At 45.2% G+C, this 18,565-nt stretch overlaps 1 protein-coding gene across 1 annotated transcript in view; it reads left to right on the forward strand.

Annotated features, from left to right (window-relative positions):
• Positions 1-18,565, forward strand: part of obscna (obscurin, cytoskeletal calmodulin and titin-interacting RhoGEF a) — an 80,486-nt gene that overhangs the window by 8,249 nt on the left and 53,672 nt on the right. The window contains exons 8-31 of the mRNA XM_071346710.1: positions 3,428-3,691; positions 4,006-4,272; positions 4,387-4,656; positions 4,906-5,175; positions 5,428-5,694; positions 5,843-6,115; positions 6,276-6,539; positions 6,796-7,062; positions 7,300-7,566; positions 7,723-7,992; positions 8,146-8,415; positions 8,991-9,266; positions 9,438-9,704; positions 13,149-13,415; positions 13,630-13,896; positions 14,010-14,279; positions 14,485-14,751; positions 15,003-15,269; positions 15,603-15,869; positions 16,190-16,459; positions 16,771-17,049; positions 17,178-17,435; positions 17,602-17,868; positions 18,036-18,299. Coding sequence (XP_071202811.1) covers positions 3,428-3,691; positions 4,006-4,272; positions 4,387-4,656; positions 4,906-5,175; positions 5,428-5,694; positions 5,843-6,115; positions 6,276-6,539; positions 6,796-7,062; positions 7,300-7,566; positions 7,723-7,992; positions 8,146-8,415; positions 8,991-9,266; positions 9,438-9,704; positions 13,149-13,415; positions 13,630-13,896; positions 14,010-14,279; positions 14,485-14,751; positions 15,003-15,269; positions 15,603-15,869; positions 16,190-16,459; positions 16,771-17,049; positions 17,178-17,435; positions 17,602-17,868; positions 18,036-18,299 — 6,435 coding nt within the window. The remainder of the gene's footprint in view (positions 1-3,427; positions 3,692-4,005; positions 4,273-4,386; positions 4,657-4,905; positions 5,176-5,427; positions 5,695-5,842; positions 6,116-6,275; positions 6,540-6,795; positions 7,063-7,299; positions 7,567-7,722; positions 7,993-8,145; positions 8,416-8,990; positions 9,267-9,437; positions 9,705-13,148; positions 13,416-13,629; positions 13,897-14,009; positions 14,280-14,484; positions 14,752-15,002; positions 15,270-15,602; positions 15,870-16,189; positions 16,460-16,770; positions 17,050-17,177; positions 17,436-17,601; positions 17,869-18,035; positions 18,300-18,565) is intronic.

Consider the following 18,565-nt stretch of genomic DNA (forward strand, 5'->3'; position numbering starts at 1 on the left):
GGTCAGATAATAATAATCAGTGGTTGTAGAGGGTGCAACAGGTCAGCACCTCAGGAGTAAATGTCAGTTGGCTTTTCATAGCCGATCACTCAGAGTTAGAGACAGCAGGTGCGGTAGAGAGAGAGAGTCGAAAACAGCAGGTCCGGGACAAGGTAGCACGTCCGGTGAACAGGTCAGGGTTCCATAGCCGCAGGCAGAACAGTTGAAACTGGAGCAGCAGCACGACCAGGTGGACTGGGGACAGCAAGAAGTCATCAGGCCAGGTAGTCCTGAGGCATGGTCCTAAGGCTCAGGTCCTCTGAGAGAAAGAGAGAAAGAGAGAGAGAGTGAGAGAGAAAAAAAAGAGAGAAAGAGAATTGGAGGGTGCATACTTAAATTCACACAGGACACCAGATAAGACAGGAGAAATACTCCAGATATAATAGACTGACCCTAGCCCCCCAACACATAAACCATTGCAGCATACATACTGGAGGCTGAGACAGGAGGGGTCGGGAGACACTGTGACACTGTGGCCCCGTCCACAATACCCCCTGGACAGGGTCAACCAGGCAGGATATAACCCCACCCACTTTGCCAAAGCACAGCCACCACACCACTAGAGGGATATCTTCAACCACCAACTTACTACCCTGAGATAAGGCAGAGTATAGCCCACAAATATCTCCCCCATAGCACAAACCCGAGGGGGGTGCCAACCCGGACAGGACGTACTGAAGAGATGAGTCTTCAATAAAGACTTAAAGGTCAAGACCGAGTCTGCGTCTCTCACATGGATAGGCAGACCGTTCCATAAAAATTGAGCTCTATAAGAGTAAGCCCTGCCTGCAGCTGTTTGCTTAGAAATTCTATGGACAATAAGGAGGCCTGCGTCTTGTGACCATAGCGTACGTGTAGGTATGTATGGCAGGACCAAATCAGAGAGATAGGTAGGAGCAAGCCCATGTAATGCTTTGTAGGTTAGCTGTAAAACCTTGAAATCAGGCCTAGCCTTAACAGGAAGCCAGTGTAGAGAGTCTAGCACTGGAGTAATATGATCACATTTTTTGGTTCTAGTCAAAATTCTGCCAGCCGTGTTTAACACTAACTGAAGTTTATTTAGTGCTTTATCCGGGTAGCCGGAAAGTAGAGCATTCCAGTAGTCTAATCTAGAAGTGTCAAAAGCATGGATTCATTTTTCTGCATCATTTTTGGACAAAACTTTTCAGATTTTTGCAATGTTACGTAGATGGAAAACAGCTGTCCGTGAAACAGTCTTGATATGTTCGTAAAAAAAGAGAGATCAGGGTCCAGAGTAACGCTGAGGTCCTTCACAGTTTTATTTGAGACGACTGTACAACCATCAAGATGAATTGTCAGATCCAACAAAAGATTGTTTCTTGGGACCTAGAACTAGCATCTCTGTTTTGTCTGAGTTTAAAAGTAAAACTACCCTCTGTAGTGCCTTGCGGTCAGAGGCCGAGCAGTTGCCAGTGATGCAACCAGTCAGGATGCTCTCGATGATGCACCTGTAGAAACTTTTGAGGATCTGAGGACCCATGCCAAAGGGGGGAACCCCTCAGGAGACTGAAAAGATTCACAACTGTCTTAGTGTGTTTGGACCATGATAGTTTGTTGGTGATGTGGACACCAAGGAACTTGAAGCTGTCAACCTGCTCCATTATAGCCTTGCCGATTAGAATGGGGGCGTGCTCGATCCTCCGTTTCCTGTAGTCCACAATAATTTCCTTTGTCTTGATCACGTTGAGGGAGAGGTTGTTGTCCTGGCATCACACGGCCAGGTCTCTGACCTCCTCCATATAGTCTGTCTCATCGTTGTCAGTGATCAGGTATACCACTGTTGTGTCATCTGCAAACTTCATGATGGTGTTGGAGTCATGCCTGGCCATGCAGTCATGAGTGAACAGGGAGCACAGGAGTGGACTGAGCACACACCCCTGAGGGGCCCCCGTGTTGAGGATCAGCGTGGCAGATGTGTTGTTACCTACCATTACCTCCTGAGTGGCGCAGGGGTCTAATGCACTGCATCTCAGTACAAGTGGTGTCACTAGAGTCCCTGGTTCGAATCCAGGCTGAATCACAATAGGTCATAGGGCGGCACACAATTGGACCAGCGTTGTCTGGGTTTGGACGGTGTAGGCCGTCATTGTAAATAAGAATTTGTTTTAACTAACTTGCCTAGTTAAATAAAAAATTTAAATAAATACTACCTGGGGGTGGCCCATCAGGAAGTCCAGGATCCCTTTGCAGAGGGAGGTGTTTATTCCCAGGGTCCTTAGCTTAGTGATGAGCTTTGAGGACACTATGGTGTTGAACGCTGAGCTGTAGTCAGTGAATAGCATTCTCACATAGGTGCTCCTTTTATACAACGGGTTACCAACATATTCAAATAATAATTTACATATTTTCATTAACTTTACTTAGATTAATTTAGTCATACTATTTCCTCCTTCCACAAGATATAGTCACGACACAAATATAGGGTTGCTATCCAAGCCATCTGGTTGTTCGTTCTATCGGTTCGGTTGCCAGAGAGGCGTCCCAGTTGTTAAGTCTTTTTGTTCTGTATCTATGGACTCGAACTAGACGTTCATTCTAAATGTTCTATTGCCATACTGGCTGGCAACGTTCTTATCCCTTGCTTGCTAGCTAGCCAACTACGGCTAACTTACAGTCACGTCAAACAGTGCAGACTGAATAACAACAAAGTAGCTGCATTTTTTGTGGTTTAAGCTGTTTTCTAGTGAAATTTATTTGGATAGATCCAATACAATGAGCTAATGATGAGTGATTTCATCTGGCATAAAAAATGTGCTCTCTTGTCAGGTCTTGTTGTTCAAAGGAGCTAGCCAATAACACAGCTAAAACAATCACTGAAGCTGGAAAACTAGCTGCACTTTGTTTCGTTTGACCTGTTTTCTATTGATATTTCTTTGTATATATCCATAAAAATTATGCTGATTCATGATTTCGACTAGCTGATAAAAGTTGCCTGCCTGTCTGTTTCATCCCGACCCCAGACTCATTCATTACTATGCGACAACTGGAGATCGAATTTGAATATTAAAACAATGTTGCAAATGTCGGAGAGACAGACAGTAAGGTTTAAACTATTCTCCACTGTTGAAAACCAAAATGTTAATCTAAAAGAAATGTGAGCTAATGTCTAGATGCTATTTATAGTTCAAACTCTATCAAGATTATAAATTGTCTGGCTGGGATGATGAGACAGTGGATTGCGCAGTCAGATGGAACAGAGTAAATAGGCATTTTAACATCATCGATTTACTTTTGGAATAGACACCGGCTGCAATGCGGTTTTAACTAATCAGCATTCAGGATTAGACCCAACTCTTGTAGAAAAGGTAGATATTAACGACAGGAAAACCCTTACACCATGGATATGAACTATATATATTTTTTTCAGTGCGAAGGCTGAAGATCGTAAGGCACCTGGAGCACGTGAAGGTGGAAGAGGATAGCAACGCCACGTTCACATGTGAACTCAACTACGTGGTAGCCAATGTGCAGTGGCTTCTGAACGACAACCACCTCAACGCCAACACTGTTACCAGGATTCAGAACATGGGCACCATTCACAGCCTCACCATCAAAAATCTCCGCCCACAGGAGAGCAGGGTGACCTTCAAGGCTGGCCTTCTCACAGAGTCCACCTCCCTCAAGGTCAAAGGTATGCCTTGTACAGTTGTCACTTTTCACTTGTGAGCTTCCACTGCAAGAGTAATTGAGAAGGTAGTGTAATTCTAGGGGTTGTATGTTCCTAGTCAGTACCGAGTTTGTTTTTCCCCAATCTGGAGATCTAATTGGAAAATGAAGCAAATATAGTAGACTTGGTATGTCTGAGACCTGAAGATGATTGAAATGATTTCCTTAAGTAACTCTGAATGAGCAAGATATTTATCAGCTACTGATGCATGGACGAACGTAAGAGATTTAGATTAGATCAGTAGCTAATGTGTTTGTACTGTTTCTTGTCTCCTCCAGAAAAGCCAGCAGTGTTCCTCAGGTCTCTAGAAGACATGTCAGGGGAGGAGGAGGGGAAGGTGTGTCTGCAGTGTGAGACCTCGAAGGAAACGGTCACCCCTGTCTGGAGGAAGGATGGTACGGTCCTGGCCAGCAGTGACAAATATGAGCTGCTCATGTCTGGGAAGTCCTTAACGCTCATCATCCATAGTCTGAGTAAGGATGATGCAGGCCACTACAGCTGTGACCTGGGCACCAGCCAGACCAAGGCCAAGGTCACTGTACATGGTATGTATGGTCCAGATCATCAGTGAGGTCTGGTCCAGAAATTATTGGACCAGAAATGTCCATCTGATCGTCAATCAATTGTCCACCTGATCTCACTGAAATTTCCCTCCGCAGACATTCACATCACCATCGCCCAGCGTATGAAGACTGTCGCCGTTCTGGAGGGCGAGAGCTGCAGTTTCGAGTGCGTCCTCTCTCACGATGTCATCGACGAGCCCTCCTGGACCCTGAACGGTCGACTTGTGGTCAGCAACAGCCGCATCCAGATCGTAAACAAGGGTCGCAAGTACAAGATGACCATCAGAGACGCAACTGTGACTGAAGCCGGGGACGTAGTCTTCTTCGTCAAAGACCTCAGCTGCCGGACCATGCTGTTTGTCAAAGGTGAGTGTCTGAAATGTATACAAAGCTGGGTGTCATCATGGCCAGTCATGACCTAATCTCTGGAAAGGCAAAAATAGTATTTCACTCAAGTAATATTAATTACTCTACAATGTGTGTTTGTTCCTAAAGAGAACCTATAGCAACATGTGTCTGTGTCTCGACAGAGGGCCTGCTGTAAACATATTATAATGTATGTGTCCCTAGAGAAAATCTGGATGTAATGTGTAACATATAACCCTACTCCTATAGAGAAGCCGGTGCATGTGTTCAGGGACATGACGAGCGTCAAAGCCACCCCAGGGGAGGACGCTGAGCTGAGCTGTGAGATCACCAAGCCTGAGGCCTTCATCCGCTGGCTGAAGAACGGCCATCAGATCAGGCACAGTCCTCCCAAGTACGAGATCAGTGTGGAGGAGCACCTGGTACGGCTGGTGATCACGAACACCTGTATCAGAGACTCTGGGGAGTACTGCTGTGAGGCTGACGGCATCGCCACCCGGGCCAAGCTAGAGGTCAGAGGCAAGTACTGGGTAGTACTACAGTATTTCTGTAATGGTATAGTGCTGTTTAGCAAAGTTGTGGATTTGTGTCACATGCACATTAGAGCCTCAAGACTCAGGACTGGACTTTGACTTGAGACTGATGACTTGAAGGACTTGTTTTAAAATGTTCGGGACAGTTTTTGTACTGCTTTTGTACCATGTTGTCGCTCCACACACCTGCTCAGGTGTAGTACACAGGAAGTGTGTTTAACCCATCCCACCCCTGCAGAGCTGCAGCACACATTTGCTCGGGAGCTGCGGGACACACGGGCCGAGGAGAAGAGCAAGGTGATGCTGGAGTGCGAGACGAGACTTCCGGCCAAGCGGGTGACCTGGCTGAAGGGCATGGCAGAGCTCCGGGTGGGCAGGAAATATGTGATGAAGCAGAAGGGCGTGGTCCTCTACCTCACCATCAGCTGCCTGGAGAAGGTTGACACCGACGTGTACACCTGCGATGTTGGCACCATGCAGAGCCGGGCGCTACTGACCGTGCATGGTAAGGCCATAGAAATAGAATGAATAGAACGGTCTTTCACATTCAAGTCAGCATTCAGTGACAGGTGGAATGGCAGGCATTTTGAGTATACCCATTCTATACAGCTTGCACGTTTCATGTTAAATCCCTGGGTGTGTGATCTCTGCAGGTCAGAAGGTGTTGATCATGGACGAGCTGGAGGATGTTGAGTGTCTGGAGAATGACACGGTGATGTTCAGGTGTCGTATCTGTCCCAGCGATTATGTTGGGGTCAAGTGGTACCTGGATGAGACCTTACTGTACACCAATGAGCTAAATGAGATCCAAGTGATCCCGGGGGGCTACCACAGCCTCACGTTCAAACAACTGGCTCGTAAAGACTCGGGCACCATCTCCTTTGAGGCAGGCGACAAGAGGTCCTACGCCTCACTGCTTGTTAGAGGTAACGTCAGCGTAAAGTTATTCTGTTTTACGAACGTCTACTAACACACTGTACTATTACAACAACTATTCACAAAATGTAAATTATGTGTCAGTCGTTTTTGTCCAGAGTGTATGTACTTGACATGTTGTCTATGTAAACTATCCTTCCCGTGGTAAAGAGAGACGTCCCACCATCACCAAAGCATTGGAGGACTGTGAGGCCATTGAGGGAGGCGGTTTGGTGCTGGTGTGTATCACCTCTAAGCCATGCCACATCCTGTGGTACAAAGATGGCTGCCTAATGTGGATTTCCTCGAGGTACTACGTCAGTCGCTCAGGTAACGAGGCCAGGCTTACCATCAGGGAGGTCAGTAACAGCGATGCTGGGGTGTATGAGTGCAGCGCTGGGTCGGTCAGCACCAAGGCCGTCGTCACTGTAAAAGGTGAGAACAGGACCTTTTTTCCTTCATTTTATCACGTTGTCCTCCTTACTGTACATTTGGCATCACATGTAAAGTAGTAATGTAGTGGTAATGTAGTGGTCATAGCCAAATATGATAACAATTATTTCAAAAGACAGAACAGGATTACTTCTTTACCTGTTTGCTTTACAGCTCCCCCTAGAGTATTCTTGTCACAGTACAATGTACAGTATTACTCATTGGGAGATGCCGTCACGGGTCCTTCTTTCTATTCCAGCCATTCCAGCTGAGTTCACCCAGCCGCTGCAGAGCAGGGAGGTAAAGGAAGCGGAGGATGTGACCCTTTCCTGTGAGTTCTCTCTGCCGGGGGTTGCGTTCCACTGGAGGAGGGGCTTGGAGACCCTCAGAGCTGGAGAGAGGTACCTGATGAAGCAGAAGAAGTCCCTCATCTCTTTGACCATCACTGGCCCGAAGCCTCAGGACTCAGGAGATTACACCTGTCAGTGCCGAGACCACAAAACCACAGCCAGCCTCAAAGTCCACGGTAAAAGCCATCCTTGCTTTTCATTTCAATTTCCAGGATGCATCATATGGAGTAACATTAGTGGCAACAAAAATCAAATGAATTCAATAACTTTACAATGTTGCATTATCACACCCACAAATTAAAGCCAATCTATCTGAAGATTATTGAAACAATTTTTCATAGACATTTTCCATTGTCATTCTGTCTTCCCGCCTGTTGGTGGTCAACACTAAAATATGTCTATTTACTCCCCAGCCATCCCCATCTCCTTCACACAACAGTTGAAAAATGTTCAGGCTGAGGAGGGCAGCAGTTTCACGTTGCGCTGTGAGCTTTCTAAACCAGGAGTCCCTGTAGAGTGGAGGAAAGGGGAGGGGCTGTTAAAGAATGGAGTGAAGTTCCAGATAAGGAAGAGAGAGACCATATCGGAGCTTCAGATGTGGAAAGCTGTGCCTGACGACAGTGGTGTCTACAGCTGTGAGTGTGCAGACCAAAAGACCACAGCCACTGTCAAAATCAGCGGTAGGAAGTTTCTCACCCTTATTATGTTTTCATGTATAGCTAATCTTTTCTGAAGTTACATTTTATAAATGTACATTTTGGACATTTACATGAAGGCACTTAAAAAACAAAAACGTTTGTACTATTCTCATATTAAATTTTTTCATGTTTCTTCAGCCCTGCCTGTTACCTTCAAACAAAAGCTGAGGAACGTGCATGTTGAGGAGGGGAACAATTTGGTGTTACACTGTGAGCTCTCCAAACCAGGAGTCCCTGTAGAATGGATGATGGGAGGAGAGGAGCTGCTGAACAACGGAGAGAAGTTTCAGATAAGACAGAGAGAGTTGGTGAATGAACTGAAGATAATAGATGCCAAACCCGAAGACAGCAATATCTACACCTGTGTTTGTGGCAATGTGGAAACCACAGCCGGTGTTACAGTCACAGGTAAGGGTTTGAGACAACTGAGAAAATATTTAAATTCACATTGAATTCATATCAAATTTGAACAAAATTGTATGCAGTACATCAGCATGAAATCACAGTCCTTTAAATAAATAGACAGCATTCCATGTCTCTCATTGCCATGGGGTCTTTCAGCAACTCCCATCACTTTCAAGCAAAAGCTGAGGAACCTGCAGACCGAGGAAGGGGACACCATCTCGATGCACTGTGAGCTGTCTAAAGCAGGGGTACCAGTGGAGTGGAGGCTGGGAGGAGAGAGGATACTGCAGAACGGAGACAAATACCAGATCAAGCAGACAGACTCGGCACTGGAACTCCTCATCAGGGAGGCTCTGCCAGAGGACAGTGGAGTCTACAGCTGTGTGTGTCGAGACAAGAAGACCAAGGCCACTGTCAAAGTCATTGGTAGGGGGGGGGGGGGGGGGGGGGGGATGCTCTGTGCTCTAATGAAAAACAACTGGTGTTGATGGCACATAAACTTGGTTAAACTAGAGTCGATGTCTGCGCCCCTGCGTACATCTAATTAGCATAATAATAATAAATCCCCATAAGTGTCTCTTTAAACTAGAGACATCTGTTTTTTGCATGGGCTACGTCTGAATCCACTGCATCCGCCCATGTCGGCCATCCGCATTGGCGGTGGAAAGTGGCAGAGCTACAGCGGTGTTTGTCAGACCAGAGACATCCCGAAAGTCGGCCTACTCACGGAAACGTCTGTAGCGTTCTAAAATTCTAAATCAAATCGCTAAATGATCCATTGCATGACCATCTTAAAACAATTCATATGTTAGCTTAGTAGAACCCCCCTTCTCTAGGGGGTTTAATGTTGAATGCCTGACTTAACCAGAGCCCTTAGCTATGGTGTAGGGTTCATTCAATTGCCTTCATCTGATCTACCGAAGGGAAAGGTTTCTCGAGGCTGTTCTAGCTTTCAGTACATTCAATGTTCACTCTATGATGATTATTTTTTTCTCCCCAAGCTGTACCTGCCACCTTCAAAGTGGGTCTGAAGAACCAGGAGGCCCCAGAGGAGGGCAGCATAATCCTGCACTGTGAGCTGTCTAAGGCTGGGGTCTCAGTGGAGTGGTGGAGGGGGGAGACAGAACTGTCCCAAGACCTGTCCGGAGGAAAGTACCAGATGAAACTGGAGGGGAAAATAGCTGAGCTGACCATTACCAATGTGCAACCGGAGGACATAGGGAAGTACAGCTGTGTCACTGGAGACCAGAAGACCACCGCTGAAGTTAAAGTGCAGGGTAAGAAACATTTGATATCAATGCTTTTCCTTCTAAATAAGCTAATTTACTTCTTTAGGTTAGAGGTGGAAGGGTTGTGAGTGACTCCCGCTTTGAGACCATACAAATAGTTAGTTTCTATTTGTACTTCTTGCGCTCATACAATATGAACCAATGTTGATGGTTCCACAGCTCTCCCTGTGACGTTCAAGCGGCAGCTCCAGAACATGGTGATCATAGAGGGGGACAGTGGGGAGTTCTTCTGTGAGCTCTCCAAGCCCGGTGACCCAGTGGACTGGAGGAAGGGCAGAGTCATCCTGAAGTCTGGAGACAAATATGAGATGAGGCAGGAGGGACGCGTCACTAAACTGCTCATCCATAACGTGGAGGAGAGGGATGCTGGGAAATACACCTGTAAGAGTAGAGATGCCCAGTCAACTGCTGAACTGACCGTGACGGGTGAGTCAGACCAAAGCTATAAATGCACTCTCAGACATTTTTCTTTTAACGTGTGGTCCGTGAACATGGCTAGATTTTTGATTAACCATGACTTCATTACGATGAAACACAAATTCCTGCGTACATTTGTGATACTGTACATCCAGGGGAATCTTCAGTCCAGTGTGACAAACACGAGAGGTTAGACTACATACAATTCTATATCTTCCTGTGTACCCATGATTTTAAGTACTCAGCACTGAGAGAGCTTTGTCCCTTACTTGTAACTGTGTGGTTACCTGCTTGTTGTCCTGTAAAGGGTTAATAGATCGGAGACCTTGAATATGAACGTTATCAGGCAAGTTCAAGGAGCCGAATGTTCTATATGATGTAATCCTTTACAGGACATTTATGACTGGGATTACTGCAATCGAAGGTTCTTGAATCCACTGCGCGCAGAAAAAAAATATTTTTGTGGTTACTGTCTGTGTGTAAGTTATGAAGCGTGCAAAAAAATGGATCGCTGTGGTCGTTGTCCTCCTGCTCAAGCTTTTCAGTGATCCAAAGGAGCTGCCTAGCAATCTTATGTCTGGGGCACACAACCTGCAATGAGTAGGCATACCTAGGGCTGTGGCGGTCATGAAATGTCATTAGCCGGTGATTGTCATGCAAATAACTGTGGTCTCACGGTAATTGACCGTTAAGTAGCATCTCCTGGCTTCCGCACATAGCCTACAAGCCCCCGATGCAGACCTTTGGAATATCTAGTTGAATAAATAAAAATCTACATTTTCAAAAGTCTAATCGATCCATGTAATATAGCCTACACCTTCACAATGAATCCATTATTTATTTTTGACAGGTCTAAAGAAGCATGACATGAAGAAGATGTAGTCTATTTCAGAAGAACAGAATAGCATTCGCTGAGTTGTCCTTATGTTAGGTCCTGATCTGGTTATGCCAAATGGCTGTGGGCTACACTAGTTAATTTAGCAGACAAGATGTGCTTAGAATTCCGTGGTATTATTTTATAGTATGAAGAATACAGTTGAACAAAGCTGAATAAAATAGAAAGGATATTTTCTCCAAACGATTTGAGGGGGTGAGCAAATATGGCTAGTCTGTGTTGAGCGGTATTCCTATATGCTTAATTTAGAGTTATTAATGTAACTTTAGTTGTTCTACAAATGGTGGACTATATATTTAGATGTTTAATACGTTGTAAGGCTGCATGACGCGACTCTAATGATAATTTGAAAAAAGTTGCTTGAAAGGCATGAGCTCTGCTTAGTTTTTTTTGTGCAGGCTACACACACTGCATCAGTCACTCATTCACAATTTGACAAGCACTTGACAATGCCTAGAATTTAACGGCAGCATCCCCTTTGTGTGGGCCTATTGCACCGTAAAAAAATCCATGCCTTTTGTGGCCAGTGGCCATTGTATCCCTCTCCCTGAGTGCTGAGCTCTCCGAATCACCTCTCACTCACATGGCTCTCCATCAAGTGGGTCTTTCTCACAGGCTACAAGTGAAGACAGACAAATCGGGGACGCAACTGCGCGCGCCCTTATCCAATTCCGAGGTGCGTTTTGAAGATATTGGAAGAACTGTCCACATTTACTTTTCGACAGCCAACAAAATGAGTAGGCCTAACGGACAGCAAAAGCACTAGCCTATGTCAATCAACTATCTCCCATAGTACAAAAGTTGACCTATTCTGTGTGAGAAATAAATATTCCAAACATAGTCTGGGACAGTTGTGGGGTGCAATAGATCCCAAATGAATACAACCACTAGCATCAAAAACCTTTTTTACGAAACGTGGCTGATGCAACAGATCAGAACGTTCAGCTTAAAATGTTGATAAACTATTAGGCTATTTCTTCACATTATAAGCGCAGCAATGCGCACATGGTAGTAGGCAATAAGCGCAAATGTTCCATTAGCGGAAAACACCATTATCAAAAGTGACCCAAATGCAATTATCCATGTAATGTTTTATTATAAAGAGGAATTTTTATGGTGAAAGTTATCTTTCCCAAACTTGAAACTCACGCATTGCTTATGTATGCCAGCTAGGCTTTACACCCCTTGTAAAGCGGATTAATGTGCTTAATTTTAAGTAGTTATTTGGCCACTTCAGTTGTGATACAAACCTTATCCAAACATATGGGCTAGCCTACATGAGGTGTGCGACTATGATTAGAAAACATCTGGAAAAAAATGTGTTGTTTTTTATGCTGGGCATCATTCAAATCAAATTTATTTACGAAGCCCTTCTTACATCAGCTGATATCTCAAAGTGCTGTACAGAAACCCAGCCTAAAACCCCAAACAGCAAGCAATGCAGGTGTAGAAGCACGGTGGCTAGGAAAAACTCCCTCCCTGATAATATATAATTCACATGTGATAGGCTAATATTGTCAGCCATCAGACTATTCTTGATTTAATCTTGTCTTTACATATACTAAATAATATGTGTCAAATTTGTTTCGATTTAGAATGGACCATTATCATGCACTTGTATCTTAACAGGGACAACAGGAAAAAATACATGTCATCTATGCATTTAAATAGTGCATGGAGGACACTTTTCACGTGGTTCATTTTCATGCAAGCCACATAGGCTATACTCCTATTGTAAATTTAAGCAATGTGCTTAATATTAGGAAAGTTGAGAAATAAATATAGTAGGCCTAGCCTATAGAAATCTGATGTGATCCTCCTATTTTTAGTAGAGGCCATCACTATTTTTTCTCGCGCAATTGCATAGCCTATAGAAATGTTGCACAACATGAGCTCATGGGCTCTCATGAAGTGTGATTTTTGATAACATTTGCATTGATGTCAGAGTGATTAGATGGACAATAGAGTGCTGAGTACCAGGCAGTTAGCAAGTTTGGTAGGCTACTAATGACCAGTAGCAGCATCAGAGCTTGGAGAAGCCTAATTACCGTGACTAAACGGTCACGTGGAATTTGACTGCCTTCATGACTTGTGACCGCCAGTGTGGCGGTAATACGGTCACCACAACAGCCCTAGGCATACCACATTTAACTCTCCATTTAGTCAACAAAAAAACAGTGCAAAATGAATGGGACGTTGCTAAGGAGGCCTGGTAAACAGTGCATGTTCATCACTGATTCTTCAATGAGCAATGAGCCAATCAAATGCCCTGTTGCCTGTAGCAATGTGCCTGAGAACCAATAATAACATTGTTTCACAGCGCTGCTCTAAAAGTGAAAGAATAAAACCTGATGCTGCATCAAAAGATGTCTCATCATTGTGAAGAAGAGTACTATATTTCAGCTTTCATTCCACCCCAGGAAATCCAAAAGCTCCTCTGGATTATTGAATTCTCTCTGCGACAGAAGCACTAGCATAAAGCATGACATGGACTAGCCCGATGTCCTTTCCACGTTCAAGTTGTACCGCAACTCACTACTGTTCCCGGTTTTCCTCAGGCCTGCCCCCCACTTTCAAAGAACAGCTGAGGAACATGGAAGTTGAGGAGGGTAAGACGGTGACGCTACACTGTGAACTGTCTAAAGCAGCAGCCTCAGTTGAGTGGAAGAGGGGAGCAAAGCTGTTGAAGAATGTAGGCAAGTACCAGATGAGGAAGAAAGATTTACTGGTGGAATTGAAGATCATCGACGCAAGTCTGGAGGACAGTGGGGTTTACGCCTGTATTTGTGGCGAACAAAAGACCACAGCAACTGTTACAATGAAGGGTGGGTATATTTTGGTTATGTTAAGTGCAGAAGTCATGAGTTGTTTTATGTCTTCTGGAGGTGTTGGAGAAAGCTTGAATGTTTAATTGGGCAAATAGACTGTAGATTTAATCAATAGGACACGCGTTTGTATTCAATCCCAGTCGCTTACATAAACAAAGGGAAATGTAGGTTTCATATAGGTTTGACTACCCTCTCCTGTGGTGTCTTTCAGCTCGCCCTGTCACATTTATAGAAGAGTTGAGGAACGTTCAGGCCGAGGAGGGCAACACTGTGACGTTGTGCTGTGAGCTCTCTAAACCAGGGATGTCAGTTGAATGGAGGAGAGGAACAGCTCTTCTGCAGAACGGAGAGAAGTACCAGATGAAGCAGAAAGACGCAGCGTTGGAGCTGATCATCAGGAAAACCTTACCTGAGGACAGTGGTGTCTACAGCTGCGTGTCGGAAGACCAGCAAACCTTTGCCACCATCATTATCACTGGTAGGAGGATTTTTTGTTGTTGTTGAAAAATGTGTCTTCTTGACATTCAAAATTCACAGTGTACCCTTCAATCCCACACACTGTTGATGTTATGGGTTTGTATCATTCTTCAGCCATCCCAGTCACTTTCAAACAGAAGTTGAAAAACCAAGAGGCTCTAGAAGAGGGCAGCGTGACGTTGCGCTGTGAGCTGTCTAAACCAGGGGTCACCGTGGTGTGGCTGAAGGGAGAGGACCTGCTGAGGGAAGGTGAGAGGCACCAGATGAAGCAGGAGGGCAGGACCGTGGAGATGGTCATCGGGAATGTGGTCCTTCAGGATGCTGGGGAGTACAGCTGTGTCACAGCCTGCAACGTCAAGACAGCAGCTGAAATCAAAGTTAGGGGTATGTTCAGAAACTAACGTTCAGGCCTACTCAACACTAATAATTTGACGTGCTTCTGAAAATGTCAATGTCTTTAAATTTCGTGTTTTGGATTAAGTGAATTTTCCAATAAGGAGGGATGACATAACATGCCACTGATGGATAGAAATCAAAGCAGTTGAACCAAATGATGTTTCTCACAGTCTTAAATATGTGTTCTTCTCAGCTCTCCCTGTAATATTCACACAAGAGGTCCAGAGCGTGGTGATCAAAGAGGGGGACAGTGGGGAGTTCTGGTGCGAGCTCTCCAAGCCCAGTGACCCAGTGGACTGGAGGAAGGGCAGAGTCATCCTGAAGTCTGGAGACAAATATGAGATGAAGCAAGAGGGACGCATCACTAAACTGCTCATCCATAACGTGGAGGAGAGGGATGCTGGGAAATACACCTGTAAGAGTCGAGATGCCCAGTCAACTGCTGAACTGACCGTGACGGGTGAGTCAGACTGGTGATATTGATACACTTTGAGTATACACTTTGTTATATGTTGTTAATGCAACAACAACAATATACTGTATAAACACCGAAGACATAGGCCTTGTACTGTACATGCCCTTTGTATTTGTTACTGTATCTGCTTGCAGTTTCTGATGTTTCATGGGTCCATGCAGTAACTCTGTTTTACACTTTTCTGCTATGAGGACTTTATATGAGTTTTACGATTTACTTTTGCTTGTTGTCCCTAGCTCCTCCCGTCACGTTCAAGGTGAAGTTGAAGAACCTGGAAGTTGAGGAGGAGAACAGTGTGACGTTATTCTGTGAGCTCTCTAAACCAGGACTGACGGCAGAGTGGAGAAAAGGAGAGGAGCTGCTAAAGAACGGAGTAAAGTACCAGATAAAGAAGAGAGAGGCAACAATGGAACTGACAATAAGGAATGCAGTGCTTGAGGACACCGGATTCTACAGCTGTGTTTACGCAGAAGCCAAAACCACCGCCACTGTCAACATCACCCGTAAGAGGAGTTGCTCTTGGTTTGCTATGACTTTATTTAACTTTATGGAGGAAGGCCTCCCTCTGTTATGCCTGGTTCCTGTTAAAGGGATATTTTACTCAAAAATGATAATTTGCATATACTTTGCGTAACAATCACCGTTTTTGCTCTGTACTGAAAGTGCTCTTGAATCTTAAACTCAACAGCTGACATGCAACATTTTTGGGGATAGTATTAAAAGTGAATTTATGAACAAAATATTAAAATATAGTTTGAGTAAAATATCCCTTTAGGCACTTAATGACATATTTGCAAAAGCACTACAAACGGTTGGTTTTGATCTCATGTCCTCAGCCATCCCTGTCACCTTCAAGATGGGTCTTAAGAACCAAGAGGCCTCAGAGGGGGGCATCGTGACCCTGCGCTGTGAGCTGTCTAAAGCTGGGGTCCCGGTGGAGTGGCGGAAAGGGGAGGAGGAGGTGAGCCCTGGAGGAAGGTACCAGATGAAGCTGGAGGGAAAGATAGCGGAGTTGCACATTAGAAACATCCAGCCAGAGGATGTGGGGGAGTACAGCTGTATATTCGGAGATCAGAAAACCACTGCTGAAGTCAACGTGAGAGGTACAGTACATTCCTGTTGTCTGGCTGTCATTTTGTGTTTGTTGGATATGAAATGCTCAATCACCAGGAAACATAGAGTTGAAGTATGGGCCTCCCTAGCAACTGTACCAAAGTGTTCTAGAATATGCAATAAGCAAGAGGTCAATGCAATTGCTCTCTCTAGGAATAAAACAATACACATTCAATATATTCCAGAACAATATTTTGCCATGACAGACAAATCGTAGCCTACACAGTATCATATATACACTGTATAGTATAGTGCAATGGCCCCCAAGGACAAGGCATTTTCTGATGATGTCGCTCTCTGGTCCATACAGCTGCTGCCTCAGTGTTCTTTGAGAAGGAGCTGGAGAGCAATGTGGTGATGGAGGGGAAGTCCGTGGTCCTCTCCTGTGAGGTCTCCAGTGCCACTGTCCCCGTCACCTGGAAGAAGGACGCCTGCCTGGTCACAGATGGGGAGAGGTGCATTGTAAAAAAGAAAGGTCCCGTTCACACCCTGGAGATCAAGATGCTGAGTCTGGAGGATGCCGGGGAGTACAGCTGCATCACTAGGGGAAAGAAGACCAAAGCCATGCTGGTTGTGAAAGGTAGGCCTAACCCATCCTAGTGGGCCAGTCCCCATCCTAGTGGGGACTGAAGTAAATCTACAGTACTGTGTATCCTCTTTAAACTTACAAAATTATAGGAGCACAATGAGTCTTAGTTTCACCCTGTTTTGGTATGTGATTAGTGTGGGTAGAGGATAGCTTATATCTTTCCACAAATATAAGGGATGGTGGTAGACCATCAACAAGATAAGATTACCTAATTGCATTTTTTGCGTAGGTCATCTCATCTCTGTATGGCTTGCTACATTAACCTATTAAAAACGCTCCCGAGTCTAACTCTTTCTCTACAGAGCGTGTGAAAATATTGTCCGGACTGAAGGACATGAAAGTCACAGCCGGGCAGGACGCAGTGTTTGTGTGTGAGCTGTCCCATGCCGAGGTGAGTGAAGGCGAGTGGTGGCTGGGCTCCAGCCCACTGCAGAAGAACGAAATGAATCAGATGAGCTTTGAGGGCCACCAGCACTGCCTGGTCTTGACCATGACCACCCCGGAGGAGACCGGGACCGTGGCCTTCGTGGTTGGGGAGGAGAGAACCTCTGCCCAACTGCTAGTTGTCTCCAAACCCAAAGGTGTGCTGCCTCTTTTAATTTGTTAATGGACAGTACAATGCGAAATTATTCTCTTTAACCACTCATACAGTATGTGTGTGCAATTAGGGCGCATTTACTTAGTTTAATCTGTTTCCTGTCTCTATCAGTACTCATTGAGAAGAAGCCCCAGGACATTGACATCATGGAAGGGGAGACGGCCACCTTATCCTGTACGACCTCTGACCTCATTACCCCTGTCACATGGAGAAGGAACAACATGCCCCTACTGAACGGCGACAAGTATGAGACGCGTAAGAAGGGCAAGCTCAACCTCCTACTCATCCATGAGACGGAACCAGAGGACTCTGGGATATACTCCTGTGACACTGGAGACATGCAGAGCGATGCCTATCTGACGGTCAATGGTAAAGACATAAAGTAGCACTGTTTTTCTGTACCTTAGTTAGGGAACATTATTCTTTGACTTATCCTCATGGGCCATTCTATGGGGATATTCTGTAAGTGCAATACTCACCTTAAAATGTATTTTATGAACATTTGAGTAATACTAACTTTATTCCATCTACCCAGAGCTACCACTGTACTTCGAGGAGGAGCTGCAGGCTGTGGAGGCTGAGGAAGGAGGCACAGCCTTTCTGTTTTGTGAGCTGTCTAAGCCTGGAGTCCCAGTCCAGTGGAGGAAGGGCCGGCTGCTTCTCAGGCCCAACAGGAAGTACCAGATGAAGCAGGACGGCTGTGTGTTTCAGCTACACATCCTGGAGCTGAAGCCCGATGACAGTGGCAGCTACACGTGCCAGGCAGGTTGTGTGGAGACCACCGCCTCTGTGTCTGTGAAAGGTATGTGTGTGATTGGTTGTGTAATAGCACACACCTGCTGCGTGTAGAGGACTCACACCTCATCACGGTCACATTCAGTGCAAAAAAAACTCCAAGAAGAATAAAGTATAAACACAAATATATATGTACTGTACACATTTTGAGAGTTGACTGTCCTCTGTGTCCAGTTAAAGTACTCATTGAGGAGAAGCCCCGGGACACCGTCATCATGGAAGGGGAGACGGCGACCTTATCCTGTACGACCTCTGACCTCACTACCCCTGTCACATGGAGACGCAACAATATGCCCCTACTGAACGGAGACAAGTATGAGAACCGTAAGGAGGGCAAGCTCAACCTGCTTCTCATCCACAATGTGGACCCAGATGACTCTGGGATATACTCCTGTGACACCGGAGATATGCAGAGCAGTGCCAATCTGACTGTCACAGGTAAGGATTCCCTATCATCTACAGAGAAGCAACATAACCAGGATCTTATGTTTATCTCAGGGGGTTACAATATTCAGATTTTTTTCTGTGCATTACTTACCCTAACATTGGTAATTTGGAACATCGATTAGTAAGTGAGGGCATCAATGAGCGGGTGGGACAGGCTTGGCTTGGGTGTAGTAAATGGGGGAGAACAGGGAGGGGGTTGTGGAGAGGGATGTATTTGGTTTGGGAGACAGAGAAGGAAGAACTTGGTAATTCTAAGA

This window comes from Salvelinus alpinus, chromosome 16, assembly GCF_045679555.1.
Source record: "Salvelinus alpinus chromosome 16, SLU_Salpinus.1, whole genome shotgun sequence".
Taxonomy (NCBI): domain Eukaryota; kingdom Metazoa; phylum Chordata; class Actinopteri; order Salmoniformes; family Salmonidae; genus Salvelinus; species Salvelinus alpinus.